The sequence below is a fragment of the Vitis riparia genome, chromosome 6 (assembly GCF_004353265.1).
Source record: "Vitis riparia cultivar Riparia Gloire de Montpellier isolate 1030 chromosome 6, EGFV_Vit.rip_1.0, whole genome shotgun sequence".
NCBI classification, from domain to species: domain Eukaryota; kingdom Viridiplantae; phylum Streptophyta; class Magnoliopsida; order Vitales; family Vitaceae; genus Vitis; species Vitis riparia.
This window is the reverse complement of record NC_048436.1, coordinates 22,165,531-22,179,419: the sequence shown is the minus strand read 5'-3', so window position 1 is coordinate 22,179,419 and position 13,889 is coordinate 22,165,531. Positions and strand designations below refer to the sequence as shown.

Here is a 13,889-nt window from a genome sequence, read left to right as displayed (position 1 = left end):
TTTAATAATCATAATATTTTTATAATTTTAAATTTTTTAGTTTAGGTAGGATTCTAATAATTGTCTTATTTTTAATTATTTTAAAATTTTGAAATTTATATAAATATTTTTTTAAGTTTTAATGAAATATAAATCTAAAAATAATTTTTATTAATTAAAAAAACTTTTAAATAAGTTTTTTGTTTTATTTATTTATTTATTTATTTATTTTTAAAATAGAAAACTATTTTTTAGATTTCAACATTAAATTTAATTTTATTTCTAAAAACATGGAAAACTAAAATTAGAAAATAGTAAAATAAAAAAAAAAAAAATAATAATAATAAAAGGATAAATAAAAGGTAATAGCACGCACGTGCAACACGTGCGAGTGAATTCACCGACTACAGTAACCCTAGGACTGTGACCCCCTCTCACTCTCTATATATGCGTCTGTCCCCTCGTCCGAACCCTAATCCTAACTTTCTCATCACCGCCGTTGGTTACAGCCTCTCTCTCTCCGGCTCAATTTTGCTTCCAGTCCACATCCACTGTCTCTGCCGCTTCACTCTCCAGGTTTTTCTCTTTCTCTCGATATACATATTGTATCAATTAGGGCTTTTTTTCCCCAAGAACCGTAAAATAGACGAGATTTTTTGCAGTTGTGCTTTTTTTTTTTTTTTTTGTCAATTGGAGATGCGATTCTTGGAAAGAACTCGAAAAAAAATTGATGTTTACTGAACAATAGTATCTTGATTGCGGTTCAGTTTGATTTTTTCAATTTAGATTTTTCTTTGTTCTAGGAAAATTGTCTTTCAAATCTTATGCTGAGCGGATTATTAATGTATTATGTTATTAATATCAAATTGTAATTATTCGTTTTGTTTTACATCTTAGTTGGGAATTTTGTTTCGAAACGGTGAAATTCTGTCAATTTGGCCATGTTTTCTTTGTGGGAATTTGCTTGGCGTTTACTTTATTTCTATGTTGTTACTTTGTTTTGGCAGGAGTCAAGAAATTCGGGTCGAAATGAGGGGAAGGAGTTACAGTCCCTCGCCACCAAGGGGCTATGGCCGAAGGGGGCGGAGCCCTAGCCCAAGAGGCCGTTATGGTGGTCGTGGTGGTGCTAGAGATCTCCCGACTAGTCTTCTAGTTCGCAACCTTCGTCATGATTGCAGGTTAGTTCTCTTTTGCCCTTTTTTCTTTTTAAAATGGTTTGCTACTGGTCATTGTTTGATGTTAATTAAACTGTTATTCACTGTTGTTTGATGTTCTCAAATTTAATGGGAATTTACTATTACAACATTGTAACTTTTTTCTTTGTTTTTGGTTCTTCTATGGCATTATTCTGACATCCTTTCAAAGCATAATCGTTCTCATTATCATCTACTATTTAATCTCGTCTACGCATCTCTCTGTCTTACATTCCCATTTTGCCTATTTTGCTTGCTTCTAAGACTCAGCATGCATATTCATTAGCCATATTGGATTTAGATTTTATTAAAATCTTGTTTAATGGTTTTTCCATCATCCATCCATGAATTTTCTTTTTAAAATATTGAAGATGTATTTTAGAGATTAAAAGTTCAACCCATGGTTTGCATGCTTTCTTTGAAATGGATTCGCTGTTTGGAAAAGTTTAGACAAGGTTATAAGGATTTGTTAGATCTCAAGATGGATTTTTGTGAGATGTTTTATGTGGTTGATTTAAATACAAACAATTATAATTCTTAATTCTTATTCATCCCAATGTAAAGTTACCCAATCTCTCACAAACTGTTTCCTCTTCAGTCAGCAAAATATAGGAGAACTTAATCTATTGCTAACACTTGATTAATCTCTACCTCATCCCCTGTATTTATATTGATTAAAGGTCTGAAAGAGCAACTGCTTCCAACGCATCAGCTGGCTGCAGAATTTCCATGCAACCACTCTGATCTCCATTTTGTGATCAATTACAAGGATTACAAGGCCATAAGGTGCTCCAATGACCAGTCAACTACTGTTGCCTCTATAACCTTTTTGTTGCATCACCTCTGACACCCTCTCAGGGAACCCACTTCCCAGCCTCACTTATTTGTTGCTTTCTAGCATTTGAATAATAACCACATGTTTTTTTAAGTATCAGATTCATTTAATGATGGGAAGTGTTTTGACATTGTAGTAACTTCCTCATGTAAAACCTTTTCCAGTTATCACTTTTATTTGATTCATGCAAATCGTTGAAAAATGGGATTGTTACATTAAAAAGTGTAAAAATGATCTCTTAATAGTTATAAGGTGCGGTAACGGGCCCTATGACTGGGTGATTAACAAAACATATAAAACACTTTATTCTTGGTAACTTTGTTCTTGGTAATTTATCAGGTACTTAAAAAATTATGTATGCATCATACATATTTCTCATTTTGTTTTGATTACATTGTTGGCTTCCTTGAATTATTGTGGAAAATTTTCTTATCTTTATGCTTAGAGCTCATGTTTCTTTTATTTTTTTATTTATTTTTTGTGTATAAAAATTGAACCTTCCAAGAGATTATTGGTGATGTGCTGCATTAATAGGCAATATTCTGAAACAGATAGTCATCTCTCTAGATATACTGTGATTTCGTTCCAGTTATTTAATTAAATTTCTTGATCAATTTAGTATGCCTGACACAATTTCAACTGGTGTTATGCAGGGGTGAAGACCTTCGAAGGCCATTTGGGCAGTTTGGTCCTCTTAAGGATATTTACTTGCCCAGGGATTATTATACTGGGTGAGCACATGTCAGCTGACTATGAATCCCTTGCATAACTTTTTTGCAACAGGACTTGTATTTTGGCTTACTATTTTTTTTTTTAAATTAAATTTCATAGTTCATTGAGTTTGCAGTGCATTTCAAGAAATTAAGTGCCTGTTTGATTATGTTCTTTCTCCCCCTTTTTGTAAACAAAAAATTAGAATTGATGTGGAGAATCCTTTGTAAAGTTTTTTGAATTTTTTTTATGTTGCTCATTTTACAACACATCATAATGTTTTAGACATTTTTTTTTTATTTCCATCACTTTGCTTAAGAACAAACAAGACTAGAAAAAAAAATTGAAAATCTGTTGAAGTTTCTACTTGTTTTCATCCTTAGTGTTTGGAAAATTCTAACAATTTGAAGAATGCATTTTTTGAAACTTGACAAAACAGGCTGTATGTTTCCCTTCCTTCTCTTCCTGGTCTACTCTTCTATTATCATAAGTTGGGTGCTTTTTTCATCATTAAGTTGTTGAAATTTAACAGTGAAATTAAAGTTTTGAAGACATCAATCAAGTAATTAGAGTTCTGTTGAAGATGATGTTAGTGGTAGTGAAGATTTCAAGGAAGTTGGGTTTGAATACATTGTGAAGATGTTGAAGTCTTGAAGAATTTCAAGTCATCTTAAAACTGACACTTGCAAGGTCAGCAGCCAAGTGCTTGGTTTTTGTGCTTATCATGGCCTTCCATATTGCTGAGGGTTACTTTGACAAATTTATTAAGAAACGGCTTATGGCGTGGGCTTAATCGAAAGTCTTGTCTTCTGATGTAGCCTTATTGTAATTGTATTGCTTTCCCTTCTTCAGGGAACCGAGGGGCTTTGGTTTTGTCCAATATGTGGACCCTGCTGATGCTGCAGAAGCTAAATATCAAATGGATGGTCAGATTCTTCATGGCCGGGAGTTGACTGTTGTATTTGCGGAGGAGAATAGGAAGAAACCTTCTGATATGAGGGCAAGAGAGCGTGGAAGGTAAAGTTCATGTTTTGTTTGGTGGCTGTTGCCATGACTTGATATTACTTGGCAGCATCTTCCTTAAGCATTACTTGGTTTTTATTGAGATGCATATTGCCTGATGAAATTAACTGGTATACTTTTCTTTACACATTCCTTGTTTATTTTTACAGAGATGCTTGTAGCCCTTAGAATCTCATTTTTCTGGCTTTAATTATTTATTGGGTTGGAATTTAATTTTTATGATTATATTAATGTCCAGCAATTTCTATCAGGGTTCTGGGAGAACAGTGGGAGTTTCTATGAACTCAGGGTGATTCAGAGCATATTGGGGTGGGGGGGTTGTTTGGTTTGCAATGGGGATTAAAGTAGTTTAACCACTGCTAAGGAAAGTAGAATTATTATTATTATTATTTTTTCCCGTAGGGTTTTTTTATATCCAATTAAAATGATTATTCCACTTGGTTCTCCATATTTTAAGTTGGAATTTTGATAGAGCAAAACTAGGTAATTACAAAAGCATTCCCATAAATAATATATTTTATTCCTTGTCATTGATTTACAATATTACTCTGTTGGTGTTGGATGAATCTAGTACCTCCTATAAAGCAAATGCTGCTGATCGATTACCAAACAGAAATTTTTCTATGCTGAGATTTGATGGATTCATTTACAGTGTATAGGTAGTGACTTATCATGCTAACATATACATTCAACTGTATTGAACGAGATTGATGCCCTTTGAAATTATGTCAAAATAGGAGGATGATTATCAGCTTTTGATTTGAGTGGAAGCAGCACAATCCCCCCCCCCCTTAACAAGCGTTAACCATGTTCTATTTTATTGAAACTACTAAAATTTCCGTACTATTGCAGGGGTCGATTTTATGATCGAAGAAGGTCTCCCCTTCGTTATTCCCGATCCCCACCGCCACGGCACGCAAGATCTCCGTCCCGTGGACGTGATTATTATTCCCCTTCACCTAAGCGGCGACAGTACTCAAGGTATGTATTAAATTACACTTCTACTGAACTATTGTTCCCACAAGATGGATTTTCTCATGGTAACAGAACCCAATTTTTTCTGCCCACAAGACATGTTGAAAAGTGATTACAGATCCAATTTTCTCCTTTATGACCTGATAAAACCCAGCATTTATATACCAAAGTGTGATTTTCAGGAAATGGGTTCTAGTGTGAATTCAATTCAATTTTAAGAGATGGTGGATTAGAGATTACCAGTGACTGGTGTCAGGATTAGGGTCTGATTTGAAATAACACCTAGATGTATAAGCAATTGTTTAGGCTTTGGCGCATAAGCAATGTTTTATTGAGGAGGGATACATTGAAGGTTGCTTATGAAACTAAGATCACTTTATAATGCTATGTTATATTTCTCTACTGCCACTGCTGTTATCTTGACTCTGGCCTTCTATAAAATGATGTGAAAAAAATACAATGTATTTAAGCACTTTATTTATTAGCTTATCAGCTTCCTAGATTTATTGCTCTGTTTTTCTTATTTGTTTATATGCGGTGGGTGTTATCCTTGTGCCAGGTCTGTTTCCCCACAAGATAGGAGGTACAGTCGAGATAGGTCATACACGCCTGATGGTAGGGGGAGGTCATACACCCGTTCACCACCCTACAATGGTTCTAGGAGCCGCAGCCAGAGCCCAATAAGGGGTGAAAGTCCGAGCAGGCTCCAAAGCCGTAGCCCAGATCCTGAAGATTACCCACGAAAAGCAGTGAGAGATAAGTCTCCCAGTGAGTGAGAACTCAAAACAATTGTAGTGTTACTAATATTAGAGAGAGATTTCATTTGCAGTTTAGTTTTACTTTGGTCTTGGTGGTTGTGGTCTACTGTGCTTAGAAGAATTCCAGTACTCAGAAAGTAATATGAACATATTGACTGACCCTAGAAAAATTTGTGGGTGCTATAGCCAATTTTCTTGCTTTCCAAACAGGTTACCATTGAGAAAGTATGAAGAACATGGCATCTTCATATGTGCCAAGGCTCAAGGTTATACCAACTGTGAGAGATGGATCTCAGACTCATTGAACTAGTTGAAAATGATATTGGCTTTCCTAGAAATGATTGTGGTAATGACCGGTATTGAGATTGTTTACTTTAGATTCCATACAAAGCTTATGAGGATTCAACTAGTTTAACATAAAAAAATGTTCCTAAAAGTACCTTTGTTGATATCGAACAGAAAAGTGGTGATCACTCATTAATAGATGAACAGCTCTCTTATTTTGTAATTTGTAATCCTTTTATTGTTGTATAGGTTACTTTTTTTTTTTTTTTTTCTTTTATTTAAAAGAATCAAACATCTTTGTGACAAGTTCCATTTTTTCTCATCTTTATTGAATGGTCCAAATTTAATCATGGACTTCATAAATCTTTCACTTTTCAATTCTTTTGATGGGGACTTTTACTTTACTATTCTTTTCATGTTGACTTTTTGGCACGGTGACCTGTCACACCCCTTTTGGCTCCAAATTGTGTCTTTTAGCCCTACCCATTGTGATTCCCCTTCACCTTCAACCGATCTCTTTCACCTTTCAATACATAAGAGGAAATGAAAGAAAGGTTGCAACTTGTGAAAGGGAAAGAAAATCACTCATATGGTCTTATGTGCACAAAATACGATAAAAGTCCACCATCATCCCTACTTCATTGTCAAGCCTTAATCAACATACCCATCTCATTAGTCATTCCTCCTATCCAAATTGCCATTTAGAAATGACATCTTCTCCACATTGTCCCTTTCAATCTAGTTTTAAGATTGAATTTGATTCTCTTTTAAGTATCACTAGACCTAAAAGAAGAATGAATGGATCAAATAAAAACAAGATGGGCACTTGTTTGTCGTTATTCCGCTAACATTTTATATGAAACCCTAAATACATTTAGAAATAAAATGTTTGGGAGAAATTTTCAAATGATAAAGAAGATTAAAGTTCTATACTTCCAGTTAAAAGTTAATGTATGAAGCCCAAAACAAAAAGTTCTCATAAAATGGAGCCAGAATAAGTCAAAAATAGACCAAGAGCTATAATGGGACTGGTTTCCAAACAGACCAAGAGCCTCAGAATCCCAACTTCCAACATGCTATTTTGTCTGCTTAGGGCTCACATTCCAATGTGGGCCCTCAAGATCGACACTCTTTAGCCCAACAAAGCCCACTACAAACAAGCCCAGCCCACAGTGTGCCTCACATCAATCATCATGATCACAATCAACAAAAGTCTTTCACCACCTCCGCTGGATTTGGATAAAACCCTTTTCTAATTCATGATTTCACACCTCAAACCTGTTCCTTTCACGACTTTTCAATTCTTTTTGAAGCTGGAAAGACATATGACTTTTGGAGGGAAAATTCACAGAAGGGCTTGACTCTTTTGTATGGTTCTTCCCCTTTTGCAAAAGATAATACATTAATTACACAGCATTAACATTGAATTTATACGAAATCCAGAGAATACGTGTATTTTAAATCATTAATTACACAGCACTAACTTTGATTTTTACGAAATCCAGAAAATACATGTATTTTAATCTTCTAAATGAAAATATGAAAAAAAGGCCAACCCAAAAAACAAAATTGCAGGAGGTTTCTTTCCAGAGAGGAATTTGTTTTCATTCTTTTTAATTTTTATTTTTGTCCGTTGGGTTGGTGGGGCATGGTTTTAAGAGGATCCTATATTAAATGAAAGGAAATAAATAGGTCTAGAAGTATGTTGGACTGTTCTGGTTCCTTGTATAAAAAAGGACTGGCTTTTTGGGGTTTTGAAAACTTTTAAGATTCTCTGGGAGTATTTGCTCTGTACAGTGGATTGTATGTGTGAAATAGGCATCTACTGAGTTAGGGTTTTGTTAATGTTGTGGATGGTTCTTACAGGGTAGACTTCTGGGTCTCTTCAGCTGAGCTAGTTGGATCAGGTACATTTCTCTTTTCACTATTTTTCTTGATTTCTTCATCTGGGTATTTTGTTATTTGGGTTTTCTTAGGGTTTTGACATCTGGGTGGTTTGTTGTTTAGTATTTTTTGGAGTTTTGGTATCTGGGTACTTTGTTACTTACTCTTTTTGGGGTTTTAGCCTCTGGTTTCGTCTTGGGTTTGCTGATTAAGCTTTCTCGTGCTGAGTTTCTGTATTTTTACTCATTAACTTTTGTTCCTTAGGGGCTTAGTTATGTTGCTTTATGGTGAGGGTTCTGCTACGTGGCCGTTTGGATGAGTTAAACTGAGCTTTAACTTTGTACATTATATGGTGAAATTTGCTTTAATGCTGGTAAACATTGAAGAGATGTAATGCTACCTTTTCAAGGGTTTTAGCGTTCTGAGTGTGAATTTCTTCTTATGGTTTATTGAACTACTTCTAACAAATTTCTTGGCTTACATTGTGTTATTGTTTTCTATAAAATACTTTATTAAATACTGAAATCAATTTGGGTAAGGTTGGTTTTCAATTTGAGTTATATCTAATATGCTGGAAAGCAGCTGAATTGTTTGAGGGTCCATGTTCAGTTGAACACTTCACACTTCCATGAATTGAACTTCACACTGTCATGAATTGAACTTCACACTACCATGAATTGAACTTGCAGCTCAATTCTTTAATGTTCTGCATTTCAATTATTTATAGTCATATCCAGTCTATTGATTAAATCAATGGAATTCATTCATCTGAAAAGGGTTGAGCAAGATAAAGCCTTAGTAGTCTTCTTACCATTTGTGCTGTGTCTCTCTCTGTGAATTGTTACTCTTAACCTTATTTTCCTTGTCATTGCTAAAATGTCATGCTTTGTCCACCATTTGCTAATATCTCCAGCCTGTTGAACCTCAGCCCTGCTTGATTTTATCTTTGACTGCTTTTATATGAAGTGCCCCATGGAGGTTTCATTCTATTCTTCATTTTTTTTTTTTTTGTCATCATTGTTATCTTTTTCATCTGGCCTTGGTGTATCCAGTCTTCACCCTAGGGTTTCTTTTCTTAGATAAATCAATTATTTTATTATTCTATTTCTTTGGTTCTGAAAGTTACCTACTGGATGCTGTTGCCTGCAGTTGTCCACTAGGTTTATCCATCTCGCTCTTTTCTTCTTTTCTTTTAGTTTTATCTTTAATTGAAAAGTAGCCTCGATATGTTGATCGATAATTAGAGATATAGAACTAAATTGCTTTTGACCTTGATTCCCTCTGTTTAGTTCAACAACAAGCCTTTTATTTTTTCCTTTGGGTTTTGGGGGTAGGGTGTGTGGTTTCGATTGGTGTTTTTGTCATGAAATAGAAAAGAGGAAATACTTAATTAAGAGGAAGATATGGTCTGAGGAAGGGCGATATGTTTTTTGAAGAAGAAACTGGACCTGCCTGTTGATGGATATGAAGGTGTACTACTGCTTGGTGGAGTCTTTTCTTTAAATGTAACTGATTTTATTTCTGCTATGCACGTCTTCTTCTTGAAATGCTTTTATGGGTGCTTCTATTTACACATATCTGAGAAGCTATGCTATTTGGTGGTTTACAAGTTCTTTTGGATTTTCTGTCTCCTACAAAATGTAAAATACCATTGATACAGGAAATTTATGGTTCTAGTTCATATTTTTTGAGTTTCTCTCACTCACATTCTCAGTTTTGATTGGAGTTTGCCTTTAGCTAACAGTATCTTGTTTCATTTTGCATGTTCTGGATGAACTTTTCACAGTTTCTTATCCACCTAAGTGTTGAAGGCATAGGAGGGAAGGCCCCAGTTGAAGCTTTTCTTGGATCAGATGATGCCTGAAAAATGGCTTGCAATTGTGCTTTTGCTCTTAGTTGGCATGTTTTGCAATGCATTAGGTAATCTAGTGAACTGGATCTGGCCTTTTTTGCTACTATTCATATTTTTCTACAGTCAAGGGATAGTCAAAGCTGCCAATTGAGTGATAGGCTGAATCTGCTTCAGAAATTTTGAGTCTTTGGGTTGGAATTATCTTGGAAAAATTAACTATTCTTCACCTTAAAGCACTTCGATGTTTTATTTTGGCCAAGTCACGTTTGTGTGCTTGCTCCTTGATTCTGTACCATTCCGCTAACAATTCTCTTGCACGTCCCACTGTCAATTTATACAATATCTGTAAATTTACAATTTTGGGAATGTATTTATACATAACTGGAAAAGAAATGTGATTGTTAACAATGATCGATAATGGTACGCTTCAAAATCCTAATCATTGATGCTCATTATTGTCTTTGAAGGGTTCTTAAGTTCTTTCTGTTACAAAAATGTAAACAATAAACCATTTTTAAATTTGAATTAATTGTTAGTTGTTCCTAATGCCAACTACATTCTTTGTGGAATGATACAAGTGTTGTCTTTTGGAGATTTCAAAGGGAGTTTCCTTATAGTAAACATTTTAACCTTCATTTTATTTAGAAACTATATTTAAATTGGTTGTCATGCTATGATTCCATGCTTGTTTGCAGTGAGGTTCAATGTTGTCATTTCTTTTTCTTTTTCTTTTTCTTCCTTCTAATGTTATTTTTATTCCTTGGCCTTGGGCTTCCAACAAGAGAATAAAGGTGCATGTGTAATGGAACTGAAGTTGTTGTTGTTGCGTTCTGTTTGTAGTTTGCTATCAAAGCACTTTTAAGACTTAAGAAATCATCTTTCTTCACACTTTAAATTTGTAGTTTAAGCTGTATTCGTGGGTGCTTCGTTGGAATACTATATAGTCTATGTTTGCAGTTTTGGATTGTTATTGCGTAATAAATTGAGCCCATTACGGCTCTAACATTCTGCTTAGGCATTCACAGGAGGCACAAACTCTGGTAGGAACTAGAGGAAATGCCAGTCTTTAAAAATATCTGCTATGCATCTTGCAGCAATATTATCTCAATTCTTTACTGGAACATGGAGATATGATTCATCACAACAACATAGCATTACTTTTCTTTCAAATTGTTACTGAATCACATTCTTGGACTTGTAGGTGCATTTGTGGGGGTAAACATTGGTACTGATGTTTCCAACCTACCATCAGCTTCAGTTTTGGTTGGAATTCTTAAAGCCCATCAAATTACACATGTGCGGCTTTATGATGCTGATGCTCACATGTTAAATGCCCTTGCAAACACTGGGATTGAAGTTGTAGTTGGTGTCACCAATGAGGAAGTCCTAGGAATCGGACAATCTCCATCGACAGCGGCCACCTGGATTAATAGAAATGTTGCAGCATATGTGCCTTCAACCAATATAACAGCCATTGCTGTTGGCAGTGAGGTTCTTACTTCAATCCCTCATGCTGCCCCTGTTTTGGTTCCTGCCATGAATTACCTCCATAAAGCCCTAGTTGCATCAAACCTAAATTTTCAGATAAAAGTTTCAGCTCCACAATCCTTGGATATAATTCCTAGGCCTTTCCCTCCTTCCACTGCCACCTTCAATTCAACATGGAACTCTACGATTTATCAGATGCTTCAGTTTTTAAAGAACACAAATTCCTATTTTATGTTGAATGCCTATCCTTATTATGGATACACCAATGGAGATGGGATTTTCCCAATTGATTATGCCCTTTTCCGACCATTACCCTCAGTCAAGCAGATCGTTGACCCAAACACTCTTTTCCACTATGAAAGTATGCTTGATGCTATGGTGGATGCTGCCTATTATTCTGTACAAGCTTTCAATTTTTCAGTGGTCCCAGTTGTTGTGACAGAATCTGGCTGGCCATGGCTTGGTGGAGCCAATGAACCAGATGCCACTGTGGAAAATGCTGAAACCTTCAATAGTAATTTGATCCGGCGGGTTCTAAATAATTCAGGTCCACCTAGTCAGCCAGATATTCCCATTAACACATACATTTATGAGTTGCTCAATGAAGACAAGAGATCTGGACCAGTTTCAGAGAGAAACTGGGGTGTGTTTTTAACCAATGGGACTGCTGTTTACCCTCTAAGCTGGAGTACTTCACTGCAAGCGACAGGGAATTCTACCACAGTTTTCTGTGTTGCAAAAGAAGGTGCAGATTCTGATGATTTGGAAAAAGGGCTCAACTGGGCTTGTGGGCAAAGTCAGGTTAACTGCACGGCCATTCAAGAAGGACAGCCATGTTATTCCCCAAATACCTACCAGAACCATGCTTCTTATGCCTACAACGATTATTATCAGAAGATGCGTAGTGGTGGTGGTACCTGTGACTTTAGGGGTACAGCTACGACAACCACAGCTGATCCCAGTAAGTTCCTGTAACCTCCTTTCATTGTTGTATATTGAACCCATTGTTTGTCTTTGGATTCACCCATTAATTTCTTTTGCTTTAATTTCATGCTCAGTTTTATTAGAAAATGTGTCAGACATAGATTTTTGTTCTTTCTGATCATTGCGAGGAGATAATCAATGTCAGGTTATTTGACAAATTGTCAAAAATCTTAGGATTCCTTTGGAAAGGGATCCATTTTAATGCATATTACCATGGCTTTAAAAAGACAACAATTTGAAGTTTTCTTAGAAGAATTTTAAGGCAAGACTCATTCTCCTATGGAAAAATGCCACTAAGCAGCATAACCTGCTTTTAATGCTAAAAATGTATACAAATTTGATGTATGAGTACAAATTCCTGATTGCTGAGACTGTGCTATAGTTCTTCCACTGCCACATTTATGGTATAGTATTATTTTCAAAACTACTCTCCCCGGTCGATGACTTTTGCAAATGCCTATCATCACAGTTGGATGAGGAAAGAGAGGGAACTCTTCTATAGTAGATCATTGGCTTCCATTCGAACAGTTGATTCCTATGAGATATTACCTTTAGTTGAAATAGTTCTACCAATCCCAACAACTCTTCCTTTCAGATTCTTATGAAGTGTTTCCAACTTATTGATGGGCACCAACTCTAGATCCTTTGTACTTTGCACCTCAACAGTAATCTCCTAGCCTTTTGAGCAAAGAGCTTTTCCACTGTCCTTATTGCCTGTTATAAATCATTCTTACACAAAGTTGCTTTGAAACTTGAAGTGTAGACTGTGAGGTACATGAACTCTTCTTCACTGGAAGCACTGGTGCACCTCTTCTGGTAAAGGATGGCTGTTGTTTTCAGAAATGTTTCACAGTTATTCTGAAAATTCACAAACAAAAATAGGTATATGAGAAAGGGAGGAAAACAAAAAAAAAATATCTGGATGGAAAATCAAACTGTCCGATCTTTCATTCCTGGATTCATAATAGGTTTTTTGTGCATTTTTTTTTTCTTTTTTTCTGTCTATTCTTTCCCTTACCTTTTCCCTTTTCCCTTACATTCTTTTCATTGCCACCTAATCTCTGTATTGGTGTATACCCTTTGGCAGGTTATGGATCTTGTATCTTTTCAGGAAGGTCAGTAATCCATCTTCATCTAGCTTATTCTCAATCAAACAAAGAAAAAAACACATGGTTTTTTGTTTTTTTTTTTCCTGGCTTGGGACTCTAAAACGTGTTACATTTTGAAGCAGTTCTAATTCAAGCTCCAGTGGAGGAACCTCTCCTTCCTCAGCATTCGCGCCTGAAAGCCTCTCCAGCAGGAGTCCAACCCAGCAAGTTCCCAGACTTGGGGTTCTGATCCCAGCAATGCTCCTCATACTGATCTCACTGTAACCTCATCCACCCAATTTTGCAGGAACCCCCATCAGTATAGGCAGAGAGAGCCCATGATTTGAGATTGAAATGTGAGCTTATTTTTTCGGGTCAGAAGATTGCAGTATTGCAGTGCAGTGAAGTCACAAGGGAAATGCAGAAGTCAAGCAATCCAACATTGGTTGAAATATCATTGTATTAATGTATTCATAATTCTGTTTTTTATCAGTCTAGTTTGGATTTTGAGTCTCCTTTTTCCTTAACCACCTCTGTTTTCTTTGTGTTGGTGGTTCCACCTTGATTTGTACTCATGAACAGTAACTGGAGCTTATTTTTCTTTTCTTTTCCAATGAGAAAATTTAAATTTTTTTTTCTAGTGCACCCGTCGGTCCAAAGCCTAATCCGAGCCTGCCTGAGAATTCTAATCCGGAGCCCGGTTGAGTTTGCATCTAAGTCAGTCGTGACCCTAGCCTGATCCGGCTAGGTTTGGTGACAAAATTTAAATACACGATGTGATAGTTCAAGGGGTGATAAAGTTTGATATTTGATATGATTTGCCAAAAACCTCAT

At 35.8% G+C, this 13,889-nt stretch overlaps 2 protein-coding genes across 4 annotated transcripts; both read left to right on the top strand.

Annotated features, from left to right (window-relative positions):
- Window positions 1-446: 446 nt before the first annotated feature.
- Window positions 447-5,982, top strand: LOC117915864 (serine/arginine-rich SC35-like splicing factor SCL33). Its single transcript, XM_034831599.1, has 6 exons — window positions 447-555; window positions 987-1,157; window positions 2,661-2,738; window positions 3,571-3,735; window positions 4,594-4,722; window positions 5,276-5,982. The coding sequence occupies exons 2-6, from the start codon at window positions 1,009-1,011 to the stop codon at window positions 5,490-5,492; spliced, it is 738 nt and encodes a 245-aa protein (XP_034687490.1). The 5' UTR covers window positions 447-555; window positions 987-1,008; the 3' UTR covers window positions 5,493-5,982.
- Window positions 5,983-7,373: 1,391 nt separating this feature from the next.
- On the top strand, window positions 7,374-13,700 carry LOC117915863 (glucan endo-1,3-beta-glucosidase 4). 3 transcript variants are annotated; one of them, XM_034831596.1, is made up of 5 exons: window positions 7,374-7,666; window positions 9,430-9,563; window positions 10,697-11,944; window positions 13,055-13,082; window positions 13,196-13,700. In XM_034831596.1, exons 2-5 carry the CDS (start codon window positions 9,497-9,499, stop codon window positions 13,338-13,340), a joined length of 1,488 nt encoding a protein of 495 aa, XP_034687487.1. In that variant the 5' UTR covers window positions 7,374-7,666; window positions 9,430-9,496; the 3' UTR covers window positions 13,341-13,700. The 3 variants fall into 3 exon arrangements, with proteins under 3 accessions (XP_034687487.1, XP_034687489.1, XP_034687488.1); XM_034831598.1 differs by having other exon boundaries at window positions 7,385-7,666; window positions 13,199-13,700; XM_034831597.1 differs by lacking the exon at window positions 7,374-7,666 and adding an exon at window positions 8,744-9,148.
- The last annotated feature ends 189 nt before the right edge of the window (window positions 13,701-13,889 follow it).

Bases quoted from the DNA above. Each gene is read 5' to 3' on its own strand.
- LOC117915864 (XM_034831599.1), top strand. From the start codon at position 1,009: ATGAGGGGAAGGAGTTACAGTCCCTCGCCACCAAGGGGCTATGGCCGA. The intron at 2,739-3,570 runs GTGAGCACATGT...TCCCTTCTTCAG, and splicing joins CCCAGGGATTATTATACTGG to GGAACCGAGGGGCTTTGGTT. The intron at 4,723-5,275 runs GTATGTATTAAA...TCCTTGTGCCAG, and splicing joins AAGCGGCGACAGTACTCAAG to GTCTGTTTCCCCACAAGATA.
- LOC117915863 (XM_034831596.1), top strand. From the start codon at position 9,497: ATGATGCCTGAAAAATGGCTTGCAATTGTGCTTTTGCTCTTAGTTGGC. The intron at 11,945-13,054 runs GTAAGTTCCTGT...ACCCTTTGGCAG, and splicing joins GACAACCACAGCTGATCCCA to GTTATGGATCTTGTATCTTT. The intron at 13,083-13,195 runs GTCAGTAATCCA...TACATTTTGAAG, and splicing joins TCTTGTATCTTTTCAGGAAG to CAGTTCTAATTCAAGCTCCA.